Raw genomic sequence first — 17410 nt, forward strand, 5'->3', positions numbered from 1 at the left:
CCTGTTCGACAACAGACAGGAGGATGAGGGAGTTTGCATGTTCCAGTGTTGCTGTAAATAGGAGTGTTTCGGATGCAGAAGCACTTCGAGGCTGAGTTATTATGAGAAGGGCCCAGGATGAGGTGTCCGACGCAAAAGTCGCGTCAGGGCAATTCTAATGAGCTGGAGGTCAAACTTTACACAAATGTCTGCAAGCTCGTGTCGCTGCAACAGTATAACGTTGCAAAAGAACAGGCCTGGGTACTATATACCAATATATGCTCGTCTTGGGGTGTCCAAACAAGTGACTTGCTGCCAAGCACAAAGCTGCAGCAGCACAGGACTGTTAGAGATCGCGTCGTCCCCGTGCTTCCACGACCAGCATGCAACGAAGCTAGACAAAACGTGGCGCTGGTCGTGGGCACTGTGTCCAATCTTTTCCTTTGTACCATTCACTGCTATGAAAGCAGCAGTGCCCTAGACGTGCTGCAGGACTGTGCTGTGCTCTGCAACGGTCTCGAGCCTTGGATCAGGTGTGCAACCAGAATTGGAAGATGCGTTGCTGCTTTACATTCACTCCTTCTAGTGTATGCAAGCATGTCAATACACCTCTGACCCGAGCTGAAGGAATGGGTGTTTTGACAGCCTGCTGCCTCCTTCAGACCACTCCAAACACCAAGGTGTACTCTTTCGCTACCTTTATAAGGTGAGATCACAAAGACTCTGCCCCTTGGACTGCCGCCTTCTTGAGACCTGTGACTGAGCCTGTCAAAATGAAGCAACAATGCATTTGCATACATGCAGGTAGCCTTGCTCACTTTGGAGGACGACCCAGAGCTTGAATTGGGCCAGAGATGGGAAAAGGAAGCTGAGGAGATCTGCAAGTTGGCAGTGGGTGCCTGCATAAAGTCTTCAACGCTGCCAAAAGTTTCCCAAGTGAGCCGTTTAAAACTCCATTCAGCACATCATCTGACTCGGATGTGATTGACTCGGGTTGACGTAGACCAATGTGTATATCAAGGCCAGTGGGTTGACGCAGTGACAACTTTCCTCGAGGGTTTGCATCGTCACTTGTGACAGGTGGTCTTGAAGCTTGCCTCCTTGCTGGAAGACAGCTGGGGATTGACAGAATGGAGCCTCGAAGTACTGGCCAATGGAACCACATGTCAGGAGGGGGCGAGGCAGATCTTGGCAATCGTTGACAGTTCAGCGCGGTCAGCTGTCAGCCCCCCTGCTGCAACAAGGCTTCTCAATCGACTGGACGCAGTGTCAAAGAGGCATGCTCCTCCCTCATAGAGGCTGCCCTGCGATGGTGATCTCAAGAGTTGGTATTTGCAGAACATGATGCCACAAAGCAAGTTTGACACTCCTGCCCATGTGCTCATAGCTCTGTGTTTCTGTGCTCCAGGGTAGAGGATGGGACGCTTAGAGGATTGCTGGAGCTGTATGTTGGTGCTCTGAACATTCTGTCCGCTGACGGCTCCCCAGGTATATCAATATCACAAGGCACAAGTTGAGGACTTTGTCAAAAATCAACTGGAAACTACAAGCATGTGTACCGATTTGGGGTTTGTTGATTAGGCTCTGGCTTGCACAGGTACTGAGCTCTCAACACTGAGGAGAGGTGTGCTGGCCCTCGAGAGCTTGCAGTCAGAAGTGAGGGAAGGCACACATCGCCTCCTCGCAGGAGCAGTGCGCGCTGTCAGCTTCCTTCGCAAGACCGTGAGCCAGGACGCTATGTTCCAGAGTATCACACAAGCAGCAGATGGCGAGCTTGCGTGTACTGTGGCGTCAGGTGGGCAGTGGGGTTTGCCTCAACATTTGCCATATCACCAGAAGGGCAATCCAACCTGCCCATGTTGTGTGTCTACTAAGAGACATTCATAACAAGAAGGTGTGTTACTGTATGTGCAGGCCTTGAGGCAGTTGGACCCATTCTCACAGCTGCAGCCGCAGCCGATGCTGCTTCTGGGCAGCAGGCCGATGCATTCCTGGCCATGCATGCCTACTCTGCTGCGTGTGCGCTGGTCTGCGCTGCTCAGCTGCGCAGCAAGTGCGCCGCGCTCGTTGGCAATGGCGATGTGTGCAGCATCCAGAGCTTCAGCATCATGTGGCCAGCCTGCAGCCACTTTCTGCACATGTGAGTCATGCTATGAAGATCTATCGGTCCATGTGTCCATGCCTTCGTGAACATCTGCCTCTTAATGGCCATGCATCATCCCTTTCTGGGGAAGCATGCGCGTTTAGAAAAAGGGGTGGACTGCTACCTGATAGATAGAAAATCATCACCACTGAGAAATGGCATTCATTGCAGGGACAGGAATGAAAGCAAGGGTCGCGGTGGGGATGGGCTGCTGCTGAAGGAGGATGAGCTGACGTGGGTGTCATCTGCCATGAGCGCTGTCGGACACGACTTGTCGGCTGCAGGCAGACATTCAGAGGCCCAGGAGCCTTTCTGTGTGGCGCTTGAGGCTGCCGTCGCTGCTGTGTTGGCAGCTAAAGCTGCGTCAGGCGACAAGGTAATTACCGGATCCACACAATGCCTGAGTTCATAAGCAGCATGTTCACATCTCAATGACACAGCATGTTGCTCACTGATTTGCTGTATTATGCAGGCGTCAGAGGAGCGAGCGGGAGTGGCAGCAAGGAGGGCCGCTGCACTGGCTCGGTGCATGGCAGACCTGGGTGATGCGCGTAAGGGGCTGCACATCCTGGCGGGCTGCCTCAACCTGTGGGCAGAGCTGGGCCTCGCCTCGGGCCCCCTGCTGCAGCCCCTGGTGCACGCAGCTGTTAGCATCCGCTCTGCAGCGCTCAGCGGTGACCATGCACCTGATCAGCTGCCCAGCCTGACCTCCATGGTGACTTCCATGGTGGCTCCCTGCGAGCCCCAACAGCAGCCTCGCCACCGCAGCAAGCCGTCAGACACCACTGCCGCTTTGCTCTCAGCCTGGCTGGAAGTCTCAGGTGTACAGGGACTGGCCCTTCCGGCAGGCATGCTGGAAGCAGTGGTTAGGGAGGAGGTGAGCGAGTGGATGCAGCTGGAAGCAGAGGGGCCTGCAGGTGCCGGCATGTGCTGGCAGGAGGCGGAGCGGGGCCTGACAGCTCTGGTGAAAGCCATGCACCCGCCAAGCTCGGACCCAGCACAGCACGCAGCAGCGCTCCTCTTTTGCGCGCGCTGCCGCCTCTGCCGCGCCGCGCAGAGCTCATCGGACGCCGATGTTGCCGACTCTGTCGCAGCAGACCTGGAAGAAGCCGATGAGCTGCTGCAGCCGCATGGCGATGAGGCAACACTGTTGGACAGCGCGGCAGTCCACGCCATGCTGGCGCTCCATTTGGCGGCCGCCGCGCGGCGTACGTCCAGCAGCACTGCCAGCTCATCGGCCGCCGACGTCGAATGCTCGGATAGCGCGCATGTGGGCGAGAAGGCTGAATGGACGAGGGCGAAGGAAGCCCGGGGCCGAGCTGTGGAGAGGCTATCCGCCTGTTTTAGCAGTGCGGTTGCTACAGCAGAAGAATGCAGTGCAGAGCCGGAGGGCGTGTCATCAGACGACCTGCTGCAGATGATGATGGAGCTGCGATACATGTCAGCGCTTCAGGGCAGCGCCAAGGAGCAGCAGCAGCTGAGCTGTGCGCTTGTCACAGCCGCCAGAGCTCACCAGGACAGCCTCAGCGACGCTGCGCTCTCGGCACTGGCCAACTCGCCGGCAGGCTGTGCGATGGGCTTTCTACTTGCCCCGCATGCGCGCCCCTCGCTGCTGCAGGCATGCTTTGGTGAGAGCATGTCCGGTCACCCGCTCTCGCTGGCGAGCATCGCCGAGGGTGGGGATGGGACGGCACAACCCAGCACTGAGGAGCTGAGACAGATCGCGGCTGATGCGGCTGCGAAGCTGAGCAAGGGCCCGGGTGCGAGCTTGCAGCGGGGGTTGCTGCACCTACTTGCTGCCGCCCAGGCCCACAGAGAAGGTACGCTCAATGCCTTGGAAGTGCTATGTCGAGTGTGGCTTATGACTTGTATAGGAGATTGCACGCTCTGTACGGTGTGATGCTGGGTTCAAACATTGTCAGGCAACTCTGCAGGTGACATGGTGGGAGGTGTGCACGACGCCACAGAGGCACTCCGCTTGACAAATGCCATTGCCATGCCGACCGGGGACGCTCCCACGGCAGGTGCTTTACTTGCCGTATCCTATGCTCGATAGGATGATGCTTCAACAGCTGCATTATATCAATCACCTGTCAGTAGCTCTACTGCAATGAGAAAGAATAAATGGGTAGTTTGAGCCAAATGCAAATGGCATTTGCCGTGCAGGCAATGGCAGCGGCCAGGCGTTTGCAGGGCAGTGGCAGGCGCTGTGGCTGTATCTGGGGTGCCTGCTGCAGTGCGGGGACCTGTACGAGGGCATGGGGGCCTTTGACGACGCCCTGCATGCCTTCAAGGAAGGCTTGTGCATGGTGAGCTGATCTTCAGCAACATCTAGACTTTATGCATCTGTGATGAGGGCTACATGCCTTATAATCTTTGGTGCATCTCATTTGCTTGGCTCTTGCAGCCAGGTGATTGCCTGTTCACTTCTCACAAGGGGACCAAATCCAGGCCAGTTACTGCATCCTATGGCATCACATCAGCACATATTTTTCCAAGTTATGAAGGCGTGTGGTGATCCCTGCAGTCCGAGGGAGCAGAGGCCAGCACGACACTGGCGGCCTTTGCAGCAAGGCTCGCGCATGTTCACGCCAAACAGCACCAGTGGCCGGAGGCCAACAGCCACCTGGATTGCGCCTCAGCCGCTGTGGAGGCACTGGACACAGGCGGACCCAGCCAGGCTGCAGCGCTGATGCGAGCGGAGCTGGCGCGGGTCAGGGGCGGTGGCTCCCAGCGGCAGGGCGCGCCAGAACAGGCGCTGGAGCACTACCATGCAGCTGCCGAGCACGCGCTGCGGGCACTCGAGGGTGCATGCAGCGGTGATGGAGGCAGAGAAAGCGGCGTACAGAAGAGATGCAGCGGACGGCAGGGCAGGGGAACCAGGGGGAAGGGCAAGGGCAGGGGCGAGGAGGGTGAGTCAGCGGGATTCTGTGAGTGCCGGTGGCCGCTGACTGCGCTCGTGGCGGGGGTGCGGGTGCAGCAGGCGGCGTGCCAGGCTGTGTTGGGGGATCTAGCTGCTGCGGGGAGCCACCTCGATGCGGCTGGTGAGGCCTGTGCTAGCTATGGGCCGGACCCCAGCGAGGCATTCCCCCTGCAGACGGCCGCCGCCAGCTATCAGAAGGCGTTGCTGCTGGAGAGGCAGCGGGCAGAGAATACCCAGGAGGCCTCTGTGTGGGGCAGCCAGGGTGCAGCAGAGGACTTGCGCCCTGCAGCAGTCGAGTCGGTGAGCAGGAGGGGCCGAGGAAGGAAGGGTGCGGCTGCGGCGGCTGCCAAGCCGGCGCAAGCCGCAGCTGAGCCTCCTGGCTGCGATGCAGATGCCCTGCAGCAGCTCGTGCTCCTGGTGGAGGCCTACCTGCTCTCCCGCCACGTCCCAGGCTTGTCAAGGTGCTCCCCTGCCCCACTTCAGCATATCATCTGGACTCCAATATTCATTGGAGAGACCCTTACTGTCAAGCAGGGCATTGTGAAAACTGCTTACGATAGAGGGCAGATGCCTGGTGACCAAGAATGCAATGTTATTTTTCCGAATGGTCTCCAATGCGACTGCAGGAAGGTGGCGGGCTTGCTGTCTGTGGCGTGCGGCCGACTGCAGCTGCTGCATGCAGCCGCGCTGTTCCTGCACGCCTCTTTTGGCGCGTCTATCGGCGCCCAGCACGCCGCTATAGCTGACTCGAAGCTGCGTAGCGGCCAGCGCAGGCGTGGAACGCCCCCTGACGCCGCCCACCTGGCCGCCATGGGCCGGGTGCGCGCGGCGCTGCGGCCGGACGCATTTGATGACGCGCGGCTGCGGCGGCTGCTCGCTGACGTGGCGTCTGGGCAGTCCCCCGCTGGCCTGCTGCAATATTTGGAGGTGTGCATCCCTAGCACACAGGTAGTAAAAAGTATTGTGTGCTGTTGCCAGGATGCCAATAGAGAGAATGATGTGGTATCACTCGCTGTAGCATGCGTGTTACAAATATAGGCGAATTACAGTATTATCTCTTAAGGCATCAGACCATGCTGCACCAATATGCAACAGCGCGTTCGGGCGTGAATGCTTGTTGTTGTGCACAGGAGGAGGCCAGGCGGCACATGGATGCATGCCTGGGTCATCTCCTGGCAGGCACTCCTGTGTCCTCGATCAGCGTGCATCCAACGCGCCCTGGGCGATGGCTGCTGAGCCGCTGCGAGATCGGCGCAATACCCATCATCGTGGAGTTCCCAGCCACGCAACCGGTGCCACCTTCTTCCCTGGCACTTCAGACCATTGCCCTGCCGTTCTGACAATGCTCAAGGTGTCATAATCTATGGAATCATGGCGGTAGGTAGAATCAGGAATGTCATAGCCATAGTACAAGTATCTCTCTTGCAGGCGGGTAGACAGGGCATCCTATTGCAGCATGCACAGCTGGAACAGGTGAAAGATAGGGCTGGCTATGGCAAAGGTGCACTGATAACACTTCATCGAGAGACAGAACATGGACAATTAAATCATCACCTGCATCCAAGCATGATGCACAGTTGTGGAGAGTCGGAAGAGGTGTGTGCGAGCAGGTGGAGGGTGTGAGCGCGGCAGAGGAGCTGGAGGCAATTCTGGAGGACAGCGCGGCCAGCATGCAAGGGCAAGGGGATCGGGACACGAAGGCGCAGAAGGCCGCCTGGTGGCGCGCCCGCCTGGCATTGGATGAGCGCCTGAAGCGGCTCCTGCTGCACCTGCAAGCCTGCCTGGGCCCCTGGATGTGAGCACTTGGTTTCCTCTCTACCTGTCTAGTTGGAACGCCATAGCATGTCATCTTATGCACGAGCTTATCTTTGGTGATAAAAGAAGTCATCGTGCCAAAGATGCCTCCTATCAGTTGTCCAGAATCTTTATTATATGAGGCATATCTGGGAAAGCTGCTGTGATGTGAAGGGCCCAACTTAAAGTGTGCAAGGCTTCCAATGTAACTGGCGTTTTCGCCTATGAATGAGTCTGTCATTGCGCAGGTGCATGCTGCTGGGACAGCCACAGCCGCAGCCACTCGCTGCAGCGGTGCTCGTGGAGGCTGAGCGACTGGCGCCCAGCCTGCAAGCCTCAGGGCCCGGTAGCAGCTGGCCACCGGCGCTGCGACAAGTTTTCACAGCCATTTTCCAGGCACAGGACGCCCTGGACTCAGACCAGCTGCTGGCGGCTGCGCAGCAGCTGTGCCGCCTGCTGGGCTGCTGTGAGCCTGAGACCGCCGCATCGGAGATGGCCAGAGGGATCAGGTGTGCTCCTGTTCTCCATCAGCCATGTCCGCTGGGAGAATATTTCGTATCAGTGGTGTCTGAAAATGCTGGCTTGATGTGAATCTGACCTTCTTCCTATTAACAGCCGTGTCCACTGGGAAGACCATGTGCATCAACATTCTGTAAAGATGATGAATGTGCTGTGGACAGGCGGGCGGCTGAGGCATTGAGAGCCGGTAATCCTGGTGACGGCGACTCCATTTGCAGTGTTATGGGCGGCCTCAGCCTGAGCTCAGCCCTGACAGACATCAGCAACACTGCGGCAGCCCCGCCCGGCAGGGGGAGGAAGCAGGCCCCCGCCCAGAAAGCCAGGCGAGGCAGGGCAGCACCCAAGGCAGCAGAGCTAGAAGAGGCAGACTGCGTGTCCAGGAGCTGTGTCGCAGAGGCGGATGGTGACAGAGGTTCTCTGTGGGCAGTGGCGCAGGACGAGGCCTGGTGCACCCTCCGGGCGGCCCCGCGAAAGAGCGGCCGCGCCGCGGCAGCCCGGCCCCCGGCGTTGCCGAAAGCCACGAGGGCAAGTGCAAAGGAAGTAGCCTCGGCAAGCGACAGCGATGCAGTGGAGGAGACAGACTCTGACGAGGATGCGCCAGAGGCGGCAAAGCCGGCAGGCACGAGCACGCGCGGCCTAAGGCTCAGCCGCTCGAGGGACACCGGCAGCCATGACCCTCCGCCAGCAAAGACACCCGCTGCTGTGAAAATTTCACGGGCTGGCGGAGATGAGAACGCAGCCGTTGCAACGCCCGCGCAACCGAGAACCGCGCGGCAGGGCAGCCGCTTCGCCGCGATGCAGACGCCGGCCGCGAGCGCGCAAGGAGCGCAGTTACCGCCCATAGCCGCGGCGAGCCGGCTGCCGCCGACAGCCGTGCCGCCGCTGCGGCCTCGGCCGCCCGGCAACGTGCAGTATGAGGCGCCGCCGGACGCCGGGAAGCGCACGCGCGGCAGAAGCCGCGTGAGCTTTGCTGCGAGCGCGCAACCCGCCCCGGTGCCGGAGACGCCTGCGGTGCAGCCGCGGACAGCCGCCAGGAAGAAGGCCGGCGCTGCCACCGCGGGAAAGAGCACCAGGAGGCAGGCCTCCTTGGGGATGGACGCCGGCAGTGCAGCAGAGGCGGGGGATGAGGCAGAGGCCTCCGCAGGGAAGGGGACCACCCGCAGGAGCGCAGCGCCGTTCGTGATCCACCGGGCACCTGATTTGGGCGAGCTGGAGGGGGAGGTGGGGGACCTGGGGGCGCGCATGCGAGCGCTGGCGCTGGGCAGTGGCGGCCTGGTGGGGCCTGGCAAGGAGTCTGCGGGGGGCAGCAAAGGGGCCGAGCGCGGCCCTGTGCTGCTCATCCTGGATGAGGAGCTGCAGAGCCTGCCCTGGGAGAGCCTGCCTGCGCTGCAGAGGCACAGGTGCCTCCTCCACATGCCCCCATTGATAGCAATAAAATGCAGAGATTTCGTCTGCAAGTGGGAAGCAATGTACTTTGTAAAGCTCATGGAGAAAATCTGCATGTTTCAGGCCCTTTCTGGTTCTGGTTGGTGGGAGGATTTATAGCGCTGTGTATGGGATGTTACAGGATGTACAGGGCCCCTTCATTGGCGTGCGCATGCGCAATCGCTGCTCGTGGCTGCAGCCCATCTGCCGACAGCTCAGGGGCCTCAGAGCAGGCCTATTCCGAGGCGCAGTCTGCAGGGCAGCCAGCCAGCTGCGGGCCGCTGAGCAGTGTGGATGTGCACGACACTGTGTTCATGCTGAACCCCTCTGGAGACCTGGCCTCCACGCAGTCCACCTTCCAGCAACTCTTCCAGCAGCAGCACGGCTGGCAGGTCTGCCCTAGCAGGCAACCATACATCAAAACTTTCTCTGTCATGTCTCTGTCGGCACAAGACATGCCCAGTACGGATATGTTATCATGGCCTCTACTGCTCAAGCAAACTGCGATTTGCAATTTCAAAAGTGGATTTAAAGTTGACAAGGCGAGGTTGCATTTCGCTGGACAGGGCAGCGTGGGAGCGCCGGGGCTGCCGGGCGCTGAGCTGGCGACCGCGCTGACTCAGCGCCAGCTGTTTGTGTTCTGCGGCCACGGCGGCGGCCAGCAGCACCTGCCGCCGCACGTTCTGCGTCGGCTGCCGCGCTGCTCCGCGTCGCTGCTCATGGGGTGCTCCTCCGGCCGCCTCTGCCGCGCCGGCGCCTACGACCCCTCCGGCCCAGTCCTCGCCTACCTGCTCGCTGGTGCCCCCCCGCCACCTGCCTTTCCCACAAATTCTTTGCCCTAGAAATTTTACTACCTTGGTTGATTCTTTCCAAAAGGCAAGGTGTGTCTGCAGACAAGCTGCAGGTCAAGGCTGCCATGAATACTTTGATGTTCTTTAGATTCTTCTTTCATCTCTTACAGGTCTTGCTATGACTGCCAGGGCAGAGCAGCGTTTGGCAGCTCTGCCATTTGTTGCTCTGCCTTGTGGGACCAGCAGCCTGAGGAACACCTCACAAACAAGCGTCATGGCTTGTGCATGTAAAGGTTGATTAGCATAGATGCAGACGTGGAGGGGGAATATCTTTCGCATGTGCAGGATGCCCTACAGCCGTGGCAAACCTGTGGGACGTGACGGATCGCGACATAGACCGCTTTGCCATGGCGCTGCTTGAGAAGTGGCTGCCTGCCGATGCTGAGTCAGCATCTGCGCCAAATGAGGATGGCAAAGCTGGCAGCATGTGTATCAGCGGCAGCGTTGCAGTCAGCCGCAGCGTGTGCCGCCTGCCGCACTTGATCGGGGCTGCGCCGGTGTGCTACGGCATCCCCACAGCCGTCAAGACAGGCTGATGTGGTGGTTTTTGCAGTAGAAGAACTTTGGAGGCAGAGACTTCGCAGGGATTTAGCAGGGCATAGGAGATAGAGAGAGAGAGAGAGAGAGAGAGAGTTGTCTGTGTGCATGCCAGTTGAAGACATCATTAGAGCGCCCTGTGTGAGAGTAGGAGCATTGACCATACTATACTCCAATATATCGACTTCTGTGTAATGAGTCACAACCTGAGATACAAGCAGTCTGGAAGTAACAGTGTCCACGCAATCTTCATTCTTGAATCTGCCACAGATAATCTGTGACACTGCCTTGCGATATCGATGTTCATCATAAACTATTGCAATCAGCTTTTCAACTTGACAACACGCTTGAAAAGTGCGCCCATGACCCAATAACAGGAGGGGAATACCTCATGCTTGAGTCTATGCAGTGTACAGACAGCTTGATGCTACCAATGCTGTTTCCTCAAGCCTTAATGGGCAGGCCCGTAGGCCATAGCACCGGCAAAAAAAAAACCTTCCTGTCCAATGTGACACTGGGCGCATTTTGCGCAGGATAGATACTGAGCATATTTGCCTGTAGCCAAATGATGGCTTTTGAGAACCGTGTTCTGCCAATGGGCCTCTCTCTGCTCTACAAATCTCCCCTCAGTCCAGAATGTTCGGTTCTCCTCGAGCAGCACAGTTGCTTTTGCCTGACGGATTTGATAGAAAATTTTCAGGCTGCATCACACCCATCTGTGACTTCATCAATCGTCCTTCTTGATCAGGAGCGGTCCCACGTTGTCCCCTGTCTCCTTGTTGAAGGCCACATGGGCTCCGTTGCACTTGGGAAACTGTCCCAGCAATGACAACTACTCAGGAGATCCGTCAGAAGAACATATTAGTTTTAATTTCTGAATCAATCTCAAGGAATATTTAGATAGAAAAGAGTTTTTGAGCAACAGCATATAGTGCCAGCGCTCACCGTCCCACTCCTCCAGCAGCGACAGTACGCCACCTGTGAGCGAAGTTTGACATTCGATGAGATTTAGAAACGCAAAACTTGAGGTGACACAATCAAGAAATCATTACGTTGATTACGTCAGTCGTTTTCAGAGGCGATGCCGGACAGGGTGCGCCTTACCTGCTTGCCCACTGAAGAGGTAAGTACCGTGTCGACCACCTTTTCGTTATCTTTTTGAATGTTCGGGTTGATTGGAGCTGCAGTAGCTGTGCTTGCACGCACGGTGACCTGTGTTCGTGATGGACGGCAGACTGCTGGGCTCGGCAGCCTGAACGTTTGCATGTTGCTCAGCATTTCAGTGTGCTGTAGTGATGCAGAACTTACAATGCAAATCGCAAATGAAGTATTTTTGCGCTTGTCGTTGTCACAAGTTGCAACGTTGGACACAAATGAGTGGTCGATATCAAGGCCATTCGCATCGCTTCGGGGGCAGCTTCCTGAAACGTGACTTCCTTTCGATTCTTGTTCGTCTCTTCCTTGTCGGGGTGTGATTCTCTTCCTTCCTTCCCGGTCAAGGGGACTGGAGTTGATGTGAAACTTCCTTTCCTTCTCTTTGAGGTGCAAATTCTGCACTGCAAAATCACACTGGAGATGGGATGCAACCTGCACCCTGCAAGCTCTAAAGATGACCGCATGCAAAGACAAGGCTGACAGCAACAACGCAAGCAATTTACTAAATAGTAACTGCAATAAGACATTCTTTCTGTGCTATTACAATCAAATTCAATATTGATCCACATATGCTTGCGATAATCATGATCACGATTGTGATCTCTCTGAGGCGATGGAAGAGCCACTTTCCTATCCTCGATTGTGCGACCTTCTCGAGACTGTGCTGATGACTCCTGGCAAGGCTGCCTCTGACCATCATGATGCCACTCACAATTCTAGTTCCAAGCAATCCACATCATCATGGAAGGCACCATTGACCGGCTGAGGCTCTGCTGTGTCTGCTGTGTCCCTGTCCAGAGCTACACCATCCTCTGAGCTTTGACAGCTGCCGCCTGCTGCATCATCAGAAGCTGGAGGCGTAGCTTCGCGCGGCTGCTCTATGTCCTTCAGAAAGTCCTGCTCGTTGGCGATCTTCCTCACATAGCTGATGTTTCCGCTTGCCACACATGCCTTCAGAGGCTCATCATCCAGACTGTCCTTCACATCCTGCCCGGCACAAAACAGATCAGCACCGTGACTTGAAGATATTGTGACCTCCAAGCACAAATGGGCTAAGGTGCTTCTTCCTCACACAGGACACTTGCATGCACGGCGCTCTTCTCCCAAAGTTAAGTAAAGAGACACAGAAATTCTTGATGGCAGACCGAGCATCAAAATAAGGGGAAGGGCTGCCATGCAGGTGCACAAGTTGCAATCCATGCATGGCGCTCTTTTTTCCCTAGCACTGCTTTGATGTGTGCATATCTCTTTCTCTTTATGATGCAAGGGCGGGGGCCTTGACAGCAGATGATCAGCACATAGCGCCGCACCAGCCAGTCCTGGGCGCTGGCAGAGTTGCGCATGATGACAGCGGTCTCACAGGAAGTCGATGTGTTGAGGGAGAACAGTGCCCTCAGCTCCTCACGCGTGAACGAAGGCCCCTTCTGCTTGCTGGCCTGCTCCATCGCATCCGCCAGCTCACCCTGTATATTACTCAATACCATAAATCAGTGCTGCAAGGAGAGACCATAGGAGAAACACTCTAAATAGCCTCCACTGAGTTCTTGGACTAGTGCTGATTCAAAAGCCACACGCACCAGAGGATGCCCAGTTTTTTAAAAGAATGCACGTCCACATTGAAGTGGCATGAAATGAATCAAAACAGCGTAGTGGGGCAGAATGCAGCACCTTCATGAGCTGCCTCTGGTACATCTTCTCATCGATGGCGCCTGTCGTGAGCAGCCGGTAGATGGTGCAGGGCTTTGTCTGGCCGTCCCTCCAGATGCGCGCCATTGCCTGCCCCACAGTCACTGATACATCTTAGATACCTTCAACCACAGAGCAAGAAGACGAGAGAGCAGAGATCAAGGTCGATGAAGATACACCAGAAAATTCCCTCACATGTTCTGCGAAAACTGTGCAGGCATGTAGATCACCTGCAGGTCTGTGGCGGGGTTCCAGTCTGTGTCAAAGAGGACAAGGCGATTGGCGCCGATCAGGTTGAGGCCCGCGCCCCCGGCCTTTGCCGAAAGCAGCAGCACCTGCATGACACCGCTGACATGATGTGATCCTCGGGCCTTCAGTAAGCAGATTACATTATCACATGACCAACCCATGATCCCCATAAGCGACATGCCACCTCTAAAATATTTATCAAATAAATCTGCAAGTGCAGAGCATGTACAAACGCTCTTGAGACCCTGCAGGACAATAAAGATGTCCTAGTGAAACATAAACACGTGATACCCTGCCTAGGACACAGGCAGCACAAAGGGGATCTGCTCTAAAACCAACCATGAGTGCCTGCACAAGCTGAAAAGCAAACATGCAAACAAGGCTGCGATTGTCAGTGTAGTCAACTGTGCAGAGGTTAGAACGGGGACCTGGCCAACGTTGTGGCGGTTGAAGGCGGTGACGATGTCCTGGCGTTTGGCGGCATTGACGTCTCCGCAGATGCGCACAGTCGTCCAGCGGCGGCTGTCGCACACTGCCGACACCCGGTCCAGCGTCTTGGTGCTGTTGGAAACCACCACCACCCGCTCACCTGCCTTGCCTCCCAGGACATGTGCCAGCAGCCCTTCCAAGACCTGCATCTTCCCTGCAACAGGACAATTGCAAAGCCATACTTGAAGGCCCTCGAAACAGGCCTACCTTCCATACCAGTTGAGCACTCAGAAGGAGCAAACATACCCCTAATGATGCGCACAAAGCCAAGCACCGCTCTTCTGCTTTACTTGGATGTCAGTGCTGGATATTGTGTTGCAGATCAGCCCATGCACAAGGAGTGGATGAAGGGTGGGCTCACCAGAGTGCTGTGGCTGGCCGAGCTGGTATCCAGCGGGGTACAGGGGGTGCAGGTCCGCCTCAAGACCGGCGGCCTCCATGTCGTCCCCGACGAAGAGCATGTCCGGGTGGTTGCACAGCTTACGCATGGCCATGATGCATGACAGCGCGCTGCCTTCGCTGCAGCCGCCCGCTGATGTCAGCAGGGATGTCACCATGTTGGAGCGCACCAGCTGCTTGTACAGCGCCACCTGAAGAGACATACTGGCGTTTTTAGCCCAAGCAATGAGTAAACGGAAGGTACAGGAAACATCAGGTGTAGAACATGTGGGGTCAATCTTCTGTGGAGCAAGCTTCCTCCATCACCATTCGTATTGCCATGCTTCAAGAGATATAATCCCCTCCTGAATGTAGCATGCAACAACGTCATGCATGCTGCCTAGATCCTTACTGAAGGCATGAAGATGACATGCTGATGAAAGTGATGGGAATGCACGCGCCAGCACACCTGCAGCGGGGAGGGCGGGCAGAAGACGACGAAGGAGTGCAGAGGCGGGAGGTACGCCGCGTTGATCTCCTTGGTGCGGCGCAGCATGAAGGCGTCCACACGGCGGCTCAGCTCTGCCGAGCGCTGATGCCCGAGCGCCACCTCCTCCGGTGTGGAGTCGCGGTCGCGCGAGCGTGAGATCGGGTCCCCAAAGATGCGCCGGAAGGTGCCCATCGAGCCCAGCAGGTCCGGGTTGACGAAGTTGATCAGCGCTGCACACACATGCATCATTTTTGCGTCATGTCGGCCCTTCGTCCATGACTTAGGTCACAAAATTAAGACAATTTGGAACATGACAAGGCTTAAAGCTCTGGCTACATCAGGGCAGCCCCTTCTGGATCTGAGTAGATGTCAGATGTGGATCTTTGCATGCAGGTCTACAACTGTGACATGTCTGACGAGCTCAGCTTGGTTCTGTCATTCCTTAAAGGATGCTGCAGCAGGATGCCTGACGAAGTTGTAATGTGTAGTGCATTGCTTGGGCCATGCCTCATGTGATATCTCAGTGTGACTAATACTGATCAAGTCACTACTTCCTGACAGGATTGGTGCGGCAAAGGATGCGCATTGGGTCCTCAGAAAACATGTAGCTGCCATGAAGGGATGGGGGCTCACCAAAGAACTCGTCCAGGTTGTTCTGCAGGGGCGTGCCAGTGACGAGAATGCGGCGGGGGCAGCGCAGGGCCAGCAGAGCCGAGATGGTCTTGCTGCCGGCCGCCGCCTTCAGCCTATGGCCTTCATCGCACACCAGAAGGTCCACACAGCCCGCCAGCGCATCCGTGTGCTTGCGCAGAGTCTCATAGGATGCCACCATCACTTTCCACACATTGCCCGCCTTGAAGTCCAGCACCTGCCAGCATGCATGGCTTGTAACGGTCGGCCTGACATCATGCATGATAGCTCCAAAGATGTGGATGCAACCGCCCTGCATCTGTGCCTTGCCTCTGCATTTGGGAGTGCCGCTCATATTGTACAATGAGATGCTAGTACATTGCAGGCATCAAAGGCTCCACAGGTCTTGTTAAGCTATGCAGTCATGCATGGAGAAATGTGATTGGTATTGAAGGCGGGTATTGAAGGGGACATGTGCAAGCCGAAACAACGTACCTGCCCCTTTGCTTCCGGTCCTGCTTGCAGCACGAGGGCTTTAATACGCTCGTTGCCCAGCCACTTTTTGATCTCGTCTGCCCAGTTCTGCGCATGGAGATGCACCAGCTGAGTCTTGCACCATTCTTGCTACCTAAAAGGTGCATGCATGCAAACAGATATGAGAGTCACACTCCTACCTGCGTGAGGGAGCATGGTGTCACTACAATGACTCGCTTCACAGCCGGTTTCCCAGAAGGTCCTTGCCGCAGCAGTGTCCAGATGAGACTGATCACCTGCAGGGTCTTCCTGCACCACCACATGTCTCCATGAGAATCAAGACACATGAACATGCCATGTAAATCGTGAGCATCTCTCTCTGAGTCATCATGTCCCATGGCTCAATTCTGCCACAGAAGGAAAATACTGACCCCAGGCCCATGTCATCTGCCAGGACGGCTCCAAAGCGGCCGGACTCGCGCAGGCCCATGACACACTCATACAGAAACTGCAGGCCCTCACGCTGGTGCGGCCGCAGGTGCCTGCCCAGGTAAGGGTCCACCACCACGGGAGCCACCCCCTGCACCTGCATGTGTGATATCTTAGTCGGCATGTTGCACACAAATAGCAATGCAGAAAAGCAGGACACTATCATGCTGCTGGAGAAGGTCAGAGGCAGAAAGGGGGTGTGAGTCACCTTGCCAACCCCTGCACCTGCCCCATGCATGTGTAATCTCTTATTCAGCATGCTGCGCACACATGGCACCGCAAATAAAGCAGGCATATGTCACGCTGCTGCAGAAGGTCAAGAGGGAGAAAGAGGTGTGAGTCACCTTGCCTCCTTGCCACTGCTGCATGTTGAGGACGAGGGCATCCAGTGCATGGGGGTCATGCAGGAAAGAAGCCACCTTCTGCGAAGTGCTGGGCATGCATGCTGGCACATGCCGGCTGCCCTGCCTCCCTGGCGCTTGGAATGCGACTGATGCATTTGCTGCTGGTGGCTGCAGGACTCCTGCTTCTGGAACGCTGCCCTTCAGGAAGCATTGACCAGACCTGCATGTAAGTGTCGGGAATCATTGTAGGGACGCATGCAGCAGCGGCAAATTACACATTCATCAGTGGAGGTTGAACGACATGCATCATATGATGCGACATAGAGAATGCATGTGATCAGATTCCTGTTATGGCAAGCAAGCAATGGACACCTGAAATGCTCTGCGTCAATCTGCTGGTCAACTTCCAGATCCCAATTTCCTGCGAGTCATCAGCCGCTGCATTGATGTCATCCATCAGATCCACTGGACTCAGCGGGACATGCATGACATGGAGAAGCATTGTACCTAGAGGAATTTCTGCCCCTTCAGGCATATCCTTGCAGCCCTTGACGTCCCCCTTAGCAATTACCTTCCCTTCCTGCAAGAATCACACTATTGTGAGGATGTGCTGACATCTGAATTGCACAAGCAGCATTTGACCCTGCCAAAAGAGATTCAGAGCATACCTCATCGTACAGCGTGCAGCTGCTGCCTTCCTTCACTTCGAGAATCCCATCAGCAAAAGACTTGTTTTTCCGTTTCTGCAACACCTTCTTAAATTTCAGGCATCAACGTGTCCAGGATCTGACATGCAGGGTCTTGCAGCTATGTTATCCATGCAATATTGTACTCAACAGAGCGCGTGAAAATACC

At 56.3% G+C, this 17410-nt stretch overlaps 2 protein-coding genes across 2 annotated transcripts; one reads left to right on the plus strand and one right to left on the minus strand.

Annotated features, from left to right (window-relative positions):
• Positions 1–608: 608 nt before the first annotated feature.
• COCSUDRAFT_40112 (hypothetical protein) lies at positions 609–10170 on the plus strand (the record flags this gene model as incomplete). The annotated part of the gene is made up of 21 exons (XM_005650349.1): positions 609–659; positions 784–915; positions 1185–1291; positions 1388–1467; positions 1577–1774; positions 1894–2119; positions 2294–2498; positions 2595–2837; positions 2952–3882; positions 4057–4146; positions 4289–4431; positions 4650–5506; positions 5672–5972; positions 6176–6337; positions 6656–6840; positions 7088–7348; positions 7520–7730; positions 7794–8758; positions 8926–9175; positions 9350–9581; positions 9920–10170. The coding sequence occupies 21 exons, from the start codon at positions 609–611 to the stop codon at positions 10168–10170; spliced, it is 6081 nt and encodes a 2026-aa protein (XP_005650406.1).
• Positions 10171–10407: 237 nt separating this feature from the next.
• On the minus strand, positions 10408–16651 carry COCSUDRAFT_64873 (hypothetical protein; the record flags this gene model as incomplete). Its single annotated transcript, XM_005650350.1, has 13 exons — positions 10408–10985; positions 12086–12313; positions 12637–12789; positions 12995–13102; positions 13243–13347; positions 13690–13904; positions 14112–14340; positions 14598–14848; positions 15252–15486; positions 15744–15830; positions 15923–16031; positions 16154–16308; positions 16556–16651. The coding sequence occupies 13 exons, from the start codon at positions 16649–16651 to the stop codon at positions 10899–10901; spliced, it is 2058 nt and encodes a 685-aa protein (XP_005650407.1). The 3' UTR covers positions 10408–10898.
• Between the last annotated feature and the right edge of the window lie 759 nt (positions 16652–17410).

The sequence above is a fragment of the Coccomyxa subellipsoidea genome (assembly GCF_000258705.1).
Source record: "Coccomyxa subellipsoidea C-169, whole genome shotgun sequence".
Lineage (NCBI taxonomy): Eukaryota > Viridiplantae > Chlorophyta > Trebouxiophyceae > Coccomyxaceae > Coccomyxa > Coccomyxa subellipsoidea.